Raw genomic sequence first — 15,368 nt, 5'->3', positions numbered from 1 at the left:
CTTTACATGGACTTTCCTATGGACTCAAGTAAGTGTTTGAGCCCAGCGACTTTCAGTTCCTCTGCTCCTCTAACTGGTAACAAGGTCTCTATCTTGGACGCATCGCCATTGACATTGCACATAATAATGTGCTTCTGCCCCATTGACCGTAATTTCTAATTATTCGAATCAGAGTAATGAATACGCCCCATTATAGGAACGACCTGGGGGCTACGCCCCCAGGTCGTAAAAAATTAATTATTATTATTGACTGTTATACATGTAATGATAATTAAAATAAGCTATGGGTGTGGTCAACAACTAACTAAATCACGGCACATGGGTAGGAGAAAGAAGAAAAGCTGAAATTTATTTAGCATCTGAAGCTCTATGTAATGAAAGAGTTGGCACAAAACTGTTGCCTAGATATTTAAAAGAGACTGAGAGACTTTGGTTCCTCCTTCTTTCTCCAGTGCTGCCTGAAAATTTCTCAAAGAGGCTAAATCACAACATAGATATACGACTAACAGTCGTATATTTATGATTACAAACTTTGAGCAACTGTAACTCACAAACAAAGAAGTTAGGACAAAATCGTTCTTTTATTTTTGGGATTTTCTACCTCTGAAGCAAATCTCAGCCCTGTAGAGTGAAACACGAGCTCTCACTTGGAGAGAGGTCCCCTGGTTTAAGAGTTCCCAGGCTTTGGTGCCACAGGATGCTACAAAAGCATAACTAGATGAAAGAAAGAAACTTTATCTGTTGCTAGAAGAAGAAATATAGCTCTAGAATGCTCAGACAAAAAGATAGATTTTTTACAAATCAATTAAACTGTGTGGACAGAATGAATGAACGAGAGCACTAAAGTGCATACCCTCGCCACAATCTGTGTGTAGCAATTTTAATAAATTAAGAGAAAAATAATTAGTGAAAGTTTTGAGACAGAAAAGAAGCTTCAGCATATAAAAACTTAGTGAATGTTTTGAGACAGAGAATGTTCTGCTTTTTTTAAGACGAAGAAGCTCCAGCATGCTAGCTGAGACTATGCTTGCTGCACTGCAGCAATGTAAAGGTGTGGCTCAATCAAGCCATGTCCGTACCCGCCTATGCAAGCGTTGCGAATCCAATGATTATCATTGATTTTCATATTGATCTCCTTATGCTAGTTCATTCTACTGCCATAAGTGCATTTCTATGCTTTATGTGTCTCTAAGAGCATGAGTTATGTTTGTTTTGAATCTCTAGGGATTGTTTAAAAGGTACCATTTTACATTCACAAGAGGCTCAAGTCAAATGTCCTTATATGGATGATGATGGCGGATGTGAGGAATACATTTCAGATAGAGAAATACGTGAAGTAAAAAGCCGTCTATAGTATGTTGTCTTTATTCTATTTAATGCACACATTTAGGTATTGAATGACGAGGAGTTGGAATCATTCTTTAAGCGAGGCCTTCGAATAGCCGAGGCCACAGACCCTAACAGTTTTCACTGTAAGACAGCAGATTGTCCAGGATTCTGTTTTTATGAAGGCAAGGTAAGTTAATGAAAAGAGAAGGAACTATAGTTATTGGTTGATTTTCTTAATACACTGTAGGTGAATGAGTTTAAGTGTCAGAATTGTGATAAGCTAAATTGTATTTTGTGCAAAGCTCAACACGAAGGAATGAACTGCCAGGAGTATCAAGATGACCTGAAGATAAAGGCAGCTAATAATGAAGCAGAAAAAGAGACTCAAGCAATGCTTGAAGTAAAAATTGATACTATTAGCATACTTTTAACACTTACAATGTATTAATTTCTTCTTCTCTTCCCTTTCCTTCTCTAACTCGTTAGAAAATGATAGCTGATGGTAAAGCAATGCGTTGCCCAAACTGCAAGATTATTATTATTAAGAAGATCGGTAGTGATTGGATCAGATGTGTTTTGTGCAAGACAGAAATGTGCTGGGCTACTAAAGGGCCAAGATGGGGATCAAAAGTAATGTTTCATGCACCACATTGTACAGTGATTTTTGACACATGCTTGTATTGTACGTTTACATAATGTACAGTACAATGATTTTATGTAATTTTTATGAATGTTTGTAGGGTCGTGGTGATATCAGTGGTGGCTGTAGGTGTGGTGTTAATAATACCAGGTGTCATCCTAACTGTAGAAATTGTTTTTAGAAGTTGGGGAGAGGGAGGAGTGGCTCTCTTGTACTTAACAAAAATATAGAGAACGTGTGTAATTGTATTTAAAATATTATTATTATTATTATTATTATTATTTTGAATTATATTGTTACTTTTATTTTTTTTTATTGTTGAAATTTGCAAGGAAAGGTAAATTCTATACAGTGTACACTATTACCCGGTATACAAATCAGTAGCTGGCAGAGTCTTCCAATAATATGTATATATTGGGCATGCTTACTAAATACTAAATAAATACTGCATAATTGCGGTCAAAGGTATGTCATTGAGTTTATACAGGGACATCCAAAAAAGGCTAAGGCCTTATCATTTTTAACCCATCTTTTTATCTAAAGGACGGGAAGGACCTAGCGATTCTAATGGTGCAAACAAAATTTCTAAATTCCATGTTTATCAAAAGTTATAACACAAAATCAATAGGTCAGGTGAAATATAGGTAGTCATCATTATTAATACTTATAAAAGTGGTGAAAGTCACGTGGTTATTAAACTAGCTTGCACTTGCAGGGTCAAGCAACCTGCAAAGCACTGTACTGTGAACCATAATCCAAAAATCTCGACAAAATGGCTTCAAAACCATCACATTTCCCATTAAGTAAGTCAAATTATTTATAATACACTGATATACATATTTTGTGCGCAGATATTAGCAAGCTAAACTTTGTCTTACAAGTTTTGAGGCATTACAAGTTTCCTGAAGCAAGATGGTTTGAATTTGGATTGAATCTTGGTCTACTTCATCCTACACTAGAAGCTATTGAGTCAGCTTATAGAGGCAACCCTTCACGCTGCCTGATGGAGTGTTTAACCAAGTGGTTGACTAAAGCTGATAATAACGTCACCACTGTTGGTCCTATTATCTGGAAGACACTGGCTATTGCACTCCGTGGAATCAACGCAATATCTGTTTCTACTGATATTCACAAAACAAGTAATTATTGAGGGGTTCACAACTCCAAATAATCCCGTATAGTCGTACACTGACTACACTCTTGAAAATAATCTATTAATCTTGAACCAGTAATCTTAGGAAATCCCAAAATCCTTAAAAATAAAATAATTTTTAGTGATGGGCGATTCCGAGTCCGGAGTATTTAATCCTTTGATTCTGAATGGAATCGTACTCATATCGAAAGAGAAGTGGTAATCGTTTGAAATGATTCCGAATTAAAACCACATCCAACCACGCCTTTTAATATTAATAATAGTTAATAAATCATTAGTTAATACCTTAATTATTCATTATTATTGCATTTTTATACCTGTAATTGATATCACATGGCTTTGCACAGCACATGTGCAGATGTAGTACTTGGAACTGGTATTTGATTCCATCAATTCCAGTCTCAAAAGTATTCAGAATTGGAATCGAATGCAAATTTCTGGATTTGCCCACATCTATTAATCTTAATGATTATTAATAGCTATAAATAATTAATAAAATAATTTCAAAAATCTTAAGTATCTCAAAATAATCTCTGGTAATTTTAAAAATATGGTGAGTCTTTTAATCTTGTGCATCCGATGAAAATAGGAGTTGCAGACCCCTTAGTAATAATATTATTATTGTTATACTTTGTTTATATTTTTATTAGTGGCAGATCCTGTTAGTGAGATATTGCAGTGTTATATTGGTAGACTAGCTCAAGTTGTTCTTACTGAAGAATCAGTTGATCTCTTACATACAGAGGGATTGATATCTAAGGATACATTAACAGAAGTGAAGAGTTGCGGTTGTCCATTGGTAGGAATCCAATGTTACTAATATTAAGTGCTGTAGCTAAAAATCACAGCAAGTTATACACTCTGACTAACATTCTAATGAAATCAAAGGAAGCAGTGTCTTTAGCTAGTGATATAATAATGGAACATGGTAAATGAACAGTTTTATCAATGCACTTAACTTATTCTAATACAATGGAAAAGTCATTTCCTTCAGTAGAAACAGTGATGCCATCTTGTCAACAAGCAAGCAGCAGTAAAACTCAAGTAACTACCACTACTGATGTTACTGCACAAGGTTAATGACATTTAATTCAATGTCATTACATGTATACTATAATTTATAGGTGTAATAGAGGTCAGGGTTAGTCCTGGCTATGAGGCTGAGTTTGATAAAATGGGTGATATGCTTGGTACGCTTATTCACAATATTGTACCTCTTATTAAAGCAGCCATACCTTCTGTCAATGATTTAAAGACATATATCAGACGATGTCGCCCTCGCTTAGAGAATCGATTGGAAAAAGCAAAAATGTTAGATGCTGTTATGCGAGTGATTGAGGATGAGTGTTCTATCACTAATGTTGCTCTATTGGAGACTATAGTGAACAAATACTCAATACAAGATGCTGGAGACATGATATTAGCTTATCAGACACACTTGGATGAATTCTGTGAGAACAAATTAACAATGTTTTGTAATCGTCAGCTTAAGAGATTATCCTCTTCTCTTCTCACTTGTGAGACAATTAAGTTTGTTCTGGAATGGAATCCAAGTGAGCGATCTCTTTCCGATATCAAAAACCTACTACACAAAACATTTCAAGATAATCAGGTTGAGGTGGTAACCATTGAGGAAGGGAACTCCATCATTGTTACTTGTTATGCTCTCATTATCTGATGGAGAGTTTACTAGTGACAGCTAGAGATAACGTTGATATGCTAAAGGAGATGGGATTGATTAGTTTAACTATTGGTTACTATACTGTGTATGATCAACATGCAATTGTTAGTGAATGTTGTGTACATATAAATTAATAGTATACTGTAGGGCGCCTTTTTTTAGGGCTATAGATTTTGCAGATTCTTATTTTGCAGATATAATTTTTGCAAATTTATGCTGTCTACCATTTTGTACTGTATTAATTTGATTTTTGGGGAAGTAATTTTTGTAAATCTTTTAAAAAATCGCAAAGTCCATGAAATTTACAGCCCTAAAAAAAGGCGCCTTACAGTACTTTAATATTCGATAGGAGGTGAAGAAGCAACTGGAAATGATAGAGAGTGAAAGAGATAATTTACTTGAGGAGAATGCTAAATTGAAGAGTACAATAGACGCATTAGATATAATACACATAATGCTAATTATTATTTATTATAATTATTATTATAGAGTTTGAGAAGGAAGACAGTAAAATGATAGAAAATGCAATTCAAATTGAAATAGATCATTTACAATCATCTCTTCAAAGCAAAATAGGTATATACACATACCGCATAGCGGGAAATTTTGGAGGGAGTTAAATTTGGCAAATTAATTGCTAAATTTTGTTGATTAGCAAATTTAATTTGGTGAATTTGTGGCCATGTATCATTTAAGCATGTGATAATGGCTCAAAATGGCAGATTTATTTTGGCAAGGGTGGAGTTGATACAGTAATCACGTATCAACATGGGTAGAGTATTTTTTGTGTTCACAAGGAGCTTCTACATTGTTAAAGCTAATTAATGGACAGTTGCTGGTATAACAATATAACGAATAGGTGTTGCCTTGTGGTGCCTTTGAACTCTGCTATAAAATTAAATGCAGCCCTGCTGTGTTTAGAGTATCATTATTGCTTGTACATGTACAATGTACATTAATCTACAAAATTTATTTACACTGTAGTATAGTTAATGTTATTGACTATTACATGTATGATAGGAGTAGAGGAAATATTGATTAAAAGAGAAAAGGAGATAGAACAGTTACAGGAAAAGATATCATTACTAAATATACAACATACCAGTATACCAGTCAAACCTTCAGAATTCAGGTATGGAGTTGGAATGATTAATCTTTATGAGAGATTGGGTATAATTAGTTAGAATGAATTAAATACATCGTTATTTGACTGGTGTCCTTTTTAAGGCATAAGATGCAAGAGAATCAGCAGCAAATTGAACCAACTCCCTCTGAGAGCTTAATTGATGACACAGAAATAGAATTAGCAAGTAAGTACAATATACACATACATATACTGTATGTATGCTTAAGTACATGTTGTAACTAGTGTTTTTGTAAAGACTTAGTTGTCTCTGTTTGCATTGAGTAAATTAATGCATAACTGTATCATATGGATAGTTGGTACACGTACATTTTAAAGTAGTATATAGCTAAGCATTTTTAGTTCTTTCTTTTTACTAGCTTTGTGCCTTTCTTTCTCTAGCTCAAATGTTAGCTGAATCCATCAGTATGATGAATCAAAGTGATTCTCATGACCTCCTTGATTATATATTTTTGTTGCTTCAGAATGAATCTTTCAATCCTACAGTCTCTTAAAAATTTCAGCAGCATGTTTGAACTCGGAATACCAGTCACATCTTCAGGATTCAAGTAATAAAATGGGCCCAGTAATTACGTATAGCTCAAAGTCAAAATTTTTTTAGAATCTTTTATTATTAGTTTTTGTCAATAGAATTTTTGTCATTTCATTTATAAATCCGCATGCTACCCATGTGAAGCAAAATTTTGTTGGTCAAAATTTTCATCAAACAAAAATGCCTGACAAATTTGACAAAATTTTTGACTGATAAAAATTTGGAGCTACATGTATACGGTAACTTTTATAAGCAATTGGGTATAATTACTTTGAATGAATTAAATACATTGCTATTTGGCTGGTATCCTTTTTAGAAGTAAAAAGCAACAGAGTCAGCAGCAAATTGAACCACTTGTTAAATCAACTCCCCCTGATAGCTTGATTGATGATACGGAAATAAAAATTGCAAGTAAGTACATGTATATGTAATGTACATATGTTTAATTGCATATCAAGGGTACATAATTCCTAAAGACTTAGTTGTCCCTATTTGCATTGAGTACTGGTCTTTAATGAACAGTTGTGAAGCATAGCTGTTTTATATAGGTATCAGTGCATGTACTGTATACTGCAAATGTTTAAGTAGTATAGCAAACATTTTAAAGTTAAATTTTTTATTAATTTTCTGTTTCTTTCTCTAGCTCAAAGGTTAACTGAATCCCTTAGTACAATGAATCAAAGTGATTCTCATGAACTCCTTGGTTATATATTTTCGTTGCTTCTGTCAGGACCTTCTGATGAGTCTTTACCTACAGAGTCTCTTGGAAAGTTTAGCATCATGTTTGAACCAGGAATACCAGTCACACTTTCAGGATTCATGCAATGAAATGGGAATGATTAACCTTTATGAGAGAGATTAGGCATAATTACTTAGAATGAATTAAATGTGTCATCATTTGATTTGTGCCCTTTTAGAAAGTTTTTAATTGACAGCTTTAATTTGCAACAATAACATGTTATTTTGATTTCATTATTATTTCATTTTTAGATTGGAGTTGAATGTAGAGCCATTACATGGGAAGACCTTTACTGTATATCCTGAAGTATTTACTAGCGATACAATAGAGAAACTTAAATTAGATGTAAGTTGATAAAATGCGCATAATAAGTTTTGTATACTACTTGCTTGTAGCAGATGCATGTGTTACAATTATTATTATGTGTATATTGTCCTGTATTTTTTGTTTAGCCTTTTTACTTTTCATTTTATTTCTCTCTCTCCCTCCCACACTCCTTTCCATCCTCTTTCTCTCAGTTACAAAAATATTGTAAAATACCAAAGGAGTGTCAATACTGGGTGATTGGATCACAGTTAGCTGAAGATGATCAAACAGTTGCTGATTTAAAATTAACCAAAGACACAGCTGTATACGTCTATGTACAACACCCCCACAAAGCTCAAGTCCACAACAATGCCATGATGCCTGCTTCCCAGCAACCGATAATTCAACCTCATAAAAATGTCCCTCACTTCTGTGATATCAAACCATTACCAGTGCCCATTGAAGAGGAGTATCAAAGGAGGCCACACCCTGATCCTCATTCTCACTCTCCCCCTCTTAAACCCGCGGGATGGGCATGTCCCAGCTGTACTCTTCAGAACCGGCCTCATCGTCTCGACTGTGAGCTGTGTAATGGTGCCCGCCCTAATGACTACCTTCCTCCACCTAATTTTGTACCTACTGAGGCCGAAAATGAATATATAAACAATAATGATCTACAAGAACTTAATAATGTGAGATTTTAAAATAGTATATTGAGATTTACTATAAAATATACTTATATATACTTTATGGAATATACTTTACTACTTAGTCAAATAGTTTTTGCAGTGTAAAAATCACTTGTGATAAGAATATGCATTCATACTTTGGAAGTTCCAGCCTTATAAATTACGCTATGCTTATGTACTGGCAAGGACATCCAAAAACTGACCACGTGTTCATACGTGGCATTGACAAAACAATAGGCGTGGTATTGAATTAATTTTAACCCTCATTATGTCCTCCAGAGCCTTCAGAAGACTAAGAGGTGATTCCTTTACTATTAAACTACCAGCAGGTACTGGAGGAGAGGAAGAGGATGAAGATGAAGAAGGAGACATTTCATTACAGCCAGTATCTTTGCAGTCACAGAAAAAGAATAAATTTAATCCTTTTGATATGGTATGACCTCTCACTGAATTAGCACAGTAGATTGGGTAATATCTAATGTGTATAAATTGATTCTGATCACAAATTTTGAGCTTCATAAGCCATATCTACTATGGTTTGTTTCTGAAATAGGGCATAAAGAGATTGATTGATCACATTTTCAAGAGATGTACATTTTTTATAGATGTACATGTATATATATCGGTGCTTTTTAGCAGAAAGTTTGAGCCAATTTTTATTTCGAGATGAAAAATTAAAAAATGAGATTTTTAATATGTATATTAGTAGTTTCATGTAGTAAACTGATATTATATTATACGTGTACTTTATAGTTGAATGATTCTAATGAGAGTCCACAGGAAGAGGAGGAGGAGGAGGAGGAGGAAAAAGAAGAACAAACATCACAAGTTGCTGTTACTAGTCAAAGTAGTTCTAGAAAGAAAAAGAAAAAGAAGAAAAGAGCAACAAATAAACAAAACCAGTCCACTCCAACTGTCTCCAATGAAGTAAGTACATACATTTAGATGCATAAAATATGCTATGCATAAAATACAATTCTTTTCTTTTTCTTTATTAATTATTTTCCTTAAGGATGAGGTTGAGGCAGCATTGAGGGAAGTTACTGATATGCTAGGGGGTCTGGAAACTGTTAGCTCATCTCAAGTAGAATCTAATAGTTCCAAGACTCCTTGCAACCAGAGACCATTGCTTTGTGTGGACAGAAGGTAAGAAAATTACCATGATAATAAATATGATTATTATCATTATTATTATTATTAATTTTAGAAATTTAAATGCTGAGAATGAAATGAGAAGAATATTTGGATCAAGAGTTGTGAGAGGAGAACAGACCAGGTACAGTATAACAGGAATTAGTTTTAGTTGCCAGATTCGTTTTTTGATTACAAATTTCTATTTTGCAATTTGATTGCTATTTGCATTCTTATAAAATGCATCAACATGGCTTGATGTACACAAATAACTGTATTAATTTTTTTAGTCAGAGAAGGCATCATAGAAGAAAGCATCAGAGACAGACAGTGTGAGTGAGATAGCAAAGGAAAGAGAGAGAGAAAGAGAATGAAGGGTTTATACATGTATGACGCATAAGATAATGGAAATAATCTTTTTTGTAGTTTGGCCACTCCCAAGGACACTTGGCCTCAAATCGAGAGATTGGGTAAATTTTTATGCAATGTTAACATGTGTTGCTTTAAACTGTACATCATTAGGACTATCAATGTCCTTGGAAGAAGTCAAAGACAGGTCAGTTATAGCTGAGGAGAAAGAGGGAGAGGGGGGAGGGGAGGGAGAGGAAGAGAGAGAGAGAGGGGGAGGGAGAGAGAGAGGGAAGGAGGGAGTGGGGATGGTAGGATACATGTACAAATGTAGCTATGAAATCATGATGAAATAGGGAGATACTTGCTATTATATTTTGTTTTTTTCTTTAGCTGTCATTATTTTAATTTTGAGCACAGTCAAGAGTATCAGAGAGTCCAGTTCAGTTTCTGGGATGCTGTTGATAGCTACGATCCAAACTCTATTGCCGTGCGTTGCTCTAATTATGAGAAAGAAATTATTTATTCTCTACTAGGCCGTGCTGCATGCTCATCCGTACCACATAGACTCTCTACTCCAATTAAGTGAAGTATGCAAGATGGGAGAGGACATGCAAATGGCATCTGAACTAATAGGTACATGTATATTGTATCCTAATGTCACATGACTGTCACGTGATATTGTGTCTGATTTAGAGAGGGCATTGTACTCATTTGAAAGCATATTCCATCCTCTTTTTAATTATACTCAAGATAACTGTAGATTGAATTACTCCAGAGCAGAAAACAGGTCAGAGAAAGATTTTAATAAGAAAAAGAGAGGGCCAAATGATTAAAATCTCTTTTATTGTTAGATCGTTCTTTCTCGTATTATTTCATCACATTAATTATGTTGGTACTAGAGGTTGTCATAGAACTGCCTTTGAGTTCTGTAAAATGTTAATGAGGTAAGAAGAGAGAGAGAGAAAGAGACATTCATGTACATGTACATATGTACTTGTACTGTTGTACATGTACATTTATGCCTCAATAAAATACATGCATAAAGAGAGCTGCACTGTTCTTTGTTATTGATTGTTATTGGACTATGTATTTTTATTCCTTCAGTTTGGATCCAGAGACCGATCCATTGTGTGTTCTATTAATGATAGACTATTATGCTGTCAGAGCCTGTGACTATCAGTTCCTAATTGACATGGACAAGAGATGGGGAGTAAGCTCTAACCACACACATTATTAGTGACGTATACAATTTACATGTACATTATTCAAAAAGCGCTTTAAATATGGAAATGACGAAATCTCAAAAGTTTTTCTCCATGTGTAATTCTGTGTCTTATTCTATTTTTTTCTCCTTCCTTCCTCCCCTTAGGCTAAAAGGAACTTGTCCCAGCTTCCTAACTGTGCGTTCTCCATTCCACTGGCATTCTTCCATCAGAGTCTCTCATTATCTGAGGATGAGGCAAGAGCTACTTCTCTAGAAGAAGCTGATCAGAAGCTTCAAGCAGCACTGATCATGTTTCCTTCAGTAAGCCTCTGTAATAGGCACTGGTTGTGGTTATACAGATTAGCATTTTAAAAACGAGCCATTTTTTTAAACGCAAAGGCTACAGCCCATGGTTTTTTAGAAAAATGGCTCCAAAATCACCCTCGATTTTTATTACATTCTCTGCTGTGTAAAAAGTTTGGGCTGACTCTAACAAATATTTTTTGAGTTATTAGCATTTTAAAAAATGGGCTAATGTTGAAAGAAGCAAAAGGTGTTTAGCCATTTATAGGGTTGAGATTTAGGGAGTGAGTGCATTTAGTGGAGTGTGTTATAATCAGTGGATATAGTGTATGCATGCACATGTATTACGGTACATGTATTTTGTATGTTTATAGTTATTGGTGCCACTCTTGGATAAGTGTGGAGTACATATTGATCCTTCTGCTCGAAATCATGCCTACTTCACATCAGCAAGAAAGTATGACTTCCTTTATTAACTGATGGAGTGTCTGTCCTACCTCATTAGGGATCCTGATCCATTGAAGCTATTAATAATGCTTTATATTGAGAGGGGGCACTCACTGTGGAAGGAACCTGAGGTTAGTAATGAAAGGAGAGGATGGGGAGGGATGGTACTAATGGAAAAATTTTGCTAAAGACCATGGATGCACTGTACCATAGTGCATGGTATTTTATAAAATGTTTGGAAGTTACTTGGGTACACATGATGTTTGTTCTTATTTGTGTATCAAATTTGAATTGATTTTGATCAAAATTAGATTTTATGATATTAAAAATTTGCTCCAAAATCAGGCCAATGTCCCTGCACAAGGTCTTTGACCAAATTTTGGCAAAAATGACTAGAAAAGAATTCTCCATTTTAATAATTTTTTCTGATACACATACATGTTATGCTGTGTAGAAAGTTTGAGTGGATTCTAATCAAAATTGGATTTTCTATGATATTTTGCCAAAAATGACTAGGAGAGAATTTTTGATTTTTATAATTTTTTCTGATGCACACACTTGTTGTTATGTTGTGTAGAAGGTTTGAGCAAATTCCGATTAAAATTGGATTTTTTACGATTTTTTAAAATTGCTCTAAAATCAGACCAAAGTCTCGGTACTATAGTACAGGGATTTTGGCCAAATTTTGCCAAAAAATGACTAGAAGAGATTTCTTCATTTTTATAATTTTTTCTGATGCACATACTTGTTGTTATGTTGTGTAGAAAGTTTGAGCAGATTCCGATTAAAATTGGATTTTTTTACAATTTTTAAAAGTTGCTTCAAAATCAGACCAAAGTCCCTGTACTATAGTACAGGGATTTTGGCCAAATTTTTCCAAAAATGACTAGGAGAGAATTCTTTATTTTTATAATTTTTCTGATGCACATACTTGTTGTTATGTTGTGTAGAAAGTTTAAGTGAATTCTAATCAAAATTGGATTTTTTATGATTTTTTAATTTGCTCCAAAATCGGACCAAAGTCCCTGTACTATAGTACAGGGATTTTGGTCAAGTTTCGCCAAAAATGACTATGTGAGAATTTTTCATTTTTATAATTTTTCCTGATGCATATACATATATTTATGTTGTGTAGAAAGTTTGAGCAGATTACAATTAAAATTAGATTTTTTAATGATTTTTAAAAGTTGATCCAAAATCGGACCAAAGTCCCTGTACTATAGTACAGGGATTTTGGCCAAATTTTGTCAAAAATGACTAGGAGAGAATTATTCATTTTTATAATTTTTCCTGATGCATATGCATATTGTTATGTTCTGTAGAAAGTTTGAGCAGATTCTGATTAAAATTAAATTTTTTATGATTTTTAAAAGTTTCTCCAAAATTGGGCCAAAGTCCCTGTACTGTAATACAGGGAGTCAAACTCATGAATCCCATCCTGTTTAGCTCACTTAGCATGCTTTTATGAGCAAGGAGTTTGGCCAGCCAATGGTTTGTCTGTATTGAGTAGGTTCTGTCATGGCTGGAGAAGAATGTCAAAGTTGTTATAGAAAGAGTGAGCAATGGGGACCCTCTTATCAAGCAGTGCTCTGAAAAGTATGAATAATCTCTTAGTAATAATTAATACTTCCCATAATTAATTAGGAGACTCAGGTGCTATGTTGGTACTCCAAAAAACATTTATCGTCACGTTGTCCTCTCAGACCTTGAATCAGTGAGCACTTCACTGCCACAAGTAAGAGAGAGGATGTGAATGGACCCCTCATACTGGTTCTGGTATTGTTAGGAAATTACAAGAACCTCAATAATGATGTATGACCCCCTACCACCCAAGGACAGCACTCGGGGCTACAAGTGTCCTTCAAAAAAGTAAATGTAATACTTTTAAATTGATTTTTAAAATATTAAAACGTTTATTAAATAAATGAAGTGTATGGTAGTGATTTATAGGTACATGTACATGTATTTTTATGCTCTGATTTTTCTCCATTAATGTTGAGCTGTGAATGATGAAATTAAACAATGAAAATTATTATTACTAGCAGTAGCAGCATTGATAGTCATTATTCTTTTTTTGCAGGAGACGTAATCCGTTAGAAAATGATGAGAGTCATCCATTGGCATTATTTTTAAGATCTTTATTACCAAGTTTTAACATGGAGGTACTGCAAACACACACACACACTCACAACTGAAAGACACAATAGTAGACATCAGTTTCATAATCCTAATGTGTCGTGTTGCTCAAAAGCTGTTTTTGATTATATTTGAATGTGTTTTGAATGGTCAAAACTCTAGGAATCATGATCAGAATTGTTTCAAATTTTTGCATAGCACAATACAGCACCATACAGTTAGAACTACATGTAGTTATTCAACTAATCTTATTAATGCTTAGTCGTTCAGATTTTCATGTATATACTTTCATGCTCATATTTCATTCCTCAATATTCCAGTCTCATACTCCCATTTCCCATTCCAATACCTAGGCTCCAGTTCCAAGACAGAGAGTTGCTGGTATACCTGAACAAGAGGCTGAAGAAGTACCAGCAGGAGGAGCTATTGGAGGTGGTGCAGGTAGAGAAAGACTTGAAGAAGCCATTGGACAATTGACTGACTCAGTTAGGACACTCCTGGAGACTATCAGACTTGCTATTAACAGAGAGGGAGGAGGAGAGAGTGGTGAAGAGAATAGTGACAATGATATTGATTGATTAATTTATAATATTTATATTAATTATTATTTTTCAGATAAAAATAATTGTTAAGACATCACTAAAATTAATACAATTACATGTATAAGAGAAAATAAGTTAATTTGATACACACTATAATTCTCACCTAACTACTATAATAGTTTTGATTGAAATATGCTCATAGCAAGGAAATGTTAAGATTGATACAACAGAACTTTCCATGACTTAGTATACACAAAGTCAGAAACACAGTCTCCTTCACCTTCCAGCCCAAATTTGCAATGACAAGGTACTAAGTAATCATTCCTTGATGTTGGCTTTTTTGATTTCATGATTCATTATACTGATCATGTACATATACATGTAAACGTACATGAAAGCTACATTACTGGTATAACATGCATATAGCCAGAAGTGTATTTTATTTATATTTACAAAAGTACATTTATTTCCTAAAACTTGACTTTGTTACTCACTCAAGTTAAAAAAAACAAAATATGCAGAGGGGGGGATAAAGATTAAAACTTAATGCGATTACATCAGTGAATGTATAGTTCACAATATCACCATCAGTTGAATTGACTATTGACCTAACAAACCACGGCATACCAGTAGAATTACAACAAAGAGACTCCAACGTACTGCACTGCAGCCCATCCCACAGTGGATCATCAGGGTACAGTCTACCATCAGTAAGATTGGCATCTATCGTTTCAGCCTCACAATAATAATCATTACCAACAAAATTTGGCATAGAATCCCCACTATAGTCACTATTGCAAGGACAAGAGGAAACATCAGATTCGTCTTCTGCATAACCAGCAGCATAGGTCCAGATATGCTTGCGTGGGTTGCTGCCATAAGTAATTGAGACACCATCAACATAGACTCCATCAATGTCTGAAGAATTAAAGCTATCTCCATATGAGCCAAACTCGTATCCTCTGACCTGCCCACATACTTCAGTATAGTTAAGTCCCATGGATGAAAAGAAAGTTGCATTGCATTGGGAGGTGAAGGAGA

General features: G+C 34.4%; 3 protein-coding genes across 3 annotated transcripts in view; all 3 read left to right on the top strand.

Annotated features, from left to right (window-relative positions):
* LOC100634100 (ranBP-type and C3HC4-type zinc finger-containing protein 1-like) overlaps positions 1 to 2,194 on the top strand; it is an 8,950-nt gene extending 6,756 nt beyond the window's left edge. The window contains exons 8-12 of the mRNA XM_019995207.1: positions 1,225 to 1,336; positions 1,391 to 1,516; positions 1,577 to 1,729; positions 1,816 to 1,959; positions 2,070 to 2,194. Of these exons, the coding sequence (XP_019850766.1) occupies positions 1,225 to 1,336; positions 1,391 to 1,516; positions 1,577 to 1,729; positions 1,816 to 1,959; positions 2,070 to 2,150 (616 nt within the window). The 3' untranslated portion in view covers positions 2,151 to 2,194. The remainder of the gene's footprint in view (positions 1 to 1,224; positions 1,337 to 1,390; positions 1,517 to 1,576; positions 1,730 to 1,815; positions 1,960 to 2,069) is intronic.
* Positions 2,195 to 2,741: 547 nt separating this feature from the next.
* Positions 2,742 to 3,942, top strand: LOC109581253 (uncharacterized). Its single transcript, XM_019995216.1, has 3 exons — positions 2,742 to 2,772; positions 2,821 to 3,108; positions 3,773 to 3,942. Exons 1-3 carry the CDS (start codon positions 2,742 to 2,744, stop codon positions 3,940 to 3,942), a joined length of 489 nt encoding a protein of 162 aa, XP_019850775.1.
* A 4,535-nt stretch (positions 3,943 to 8,477) lies between these two features.
* On the top strand, positions 8,478 to 14,391 carry LOC100633973 (transcription factor 25-like). The gene is made up of 20 exons (XM_019995206.1): positions 8,478 to 8,646; positions 8,967 to 9,140; positions 9,226 to 9,359; positions 9,421 to 9,489; positions 9,635 to 9,676; positions 9,771 to 9,814; positions 9,867 to 9,900; positions 10,086 to 10,182; positions 10,229 to 10,328; positions 10,389 to 10,482; positions 10,547 to 10,639; positions 10,800 to 10,905; positions 11,065 to 11,220; positions 11,577 to 11,659; positions 11,708 to 11,780; positions 13,160 to 13,245; positions 13,294 to 13,384; positions 13,436 to 13,518; positions 13,730 to 13,811; positions 14,139 to 14,391. The coding sequence occupies exons 1-20, from the start codon at positions 8,482 to 8,484 to the stop codon at positions 14,361 to 14,363; spliced, it is 2,031 nt and encodes a 676-aa protein (XP_019850765.1). The 5' UTR covers positions 8,478 to 8,481; the 3' UTR covers positions 14,364 to 14,391.
* The last annotated feature ends 977 nt before the right edge of the window (positions 14,392 to 15,368 follow it).

Source organism: Amphimedon queenslandica, unplaced genomic scaffold (genome assembly GCF_000090795.2).
Source record: "Amphimedon queenslandica unplaced genomic scaffold, v1.1 AMPQUscaffold_13452, whole genome shotgun sequence".
NCBI lineage: Eukaryota > Metazoa > Porifera > Demospongiae > Haplosclerida > Niphatidae > Amphimedon > Amphimedon queenslandica.
The sequence above is the reverse complement of the archived record's forward strand: the minus strand, read 5'-3'. Positions and strand labels throughout refer to the sequence as shown.

Bases quoted from the DNA above. Each gene is read 5' to 3' on its own strand.
- LOC100633973 (XM_019995206.1), top strand. From the start codon at position 8,482: ATGTCCTCCAGAGCCTTCAGAAGACTAAGAGGTGATTCCTTTACTATT. The intron at 11,781-13,159 runs GTTAGTAATGAA...TGTATTGAGTAG, and splicing joins CACTGTGGAAGGAACCTGAG to GTTCTGTCATGGCTGGAGAA. The intron at 13,519-13,729 runs GTAAATGTAATA...CTTTTTTTGCAG, and splicing joins TACAAGTGTCCTTCAAAAAA to GAGACGTAATCCGTTAGAAA.
- LOC109581253 (XM_019995216.1), top strand. From the start codon at position 2,742: ATGGCTTCAAAACCATCACATTTCCCATTAA. The intron at 2,773-2,820 runs GTAAGTCAAATT...TTTTGTGCGCAG, and splicing joins ACCATCACATTTCCCATTAA to ATATTAGCAAGCTAAACTTT. The intron at 3,109-3,772 runs GTAATTATTGAG...TATTTTTATTAG, and splicing joins TACTGATATTCACAAAACAA to TGGCAGATCCTGTTAGTGAG.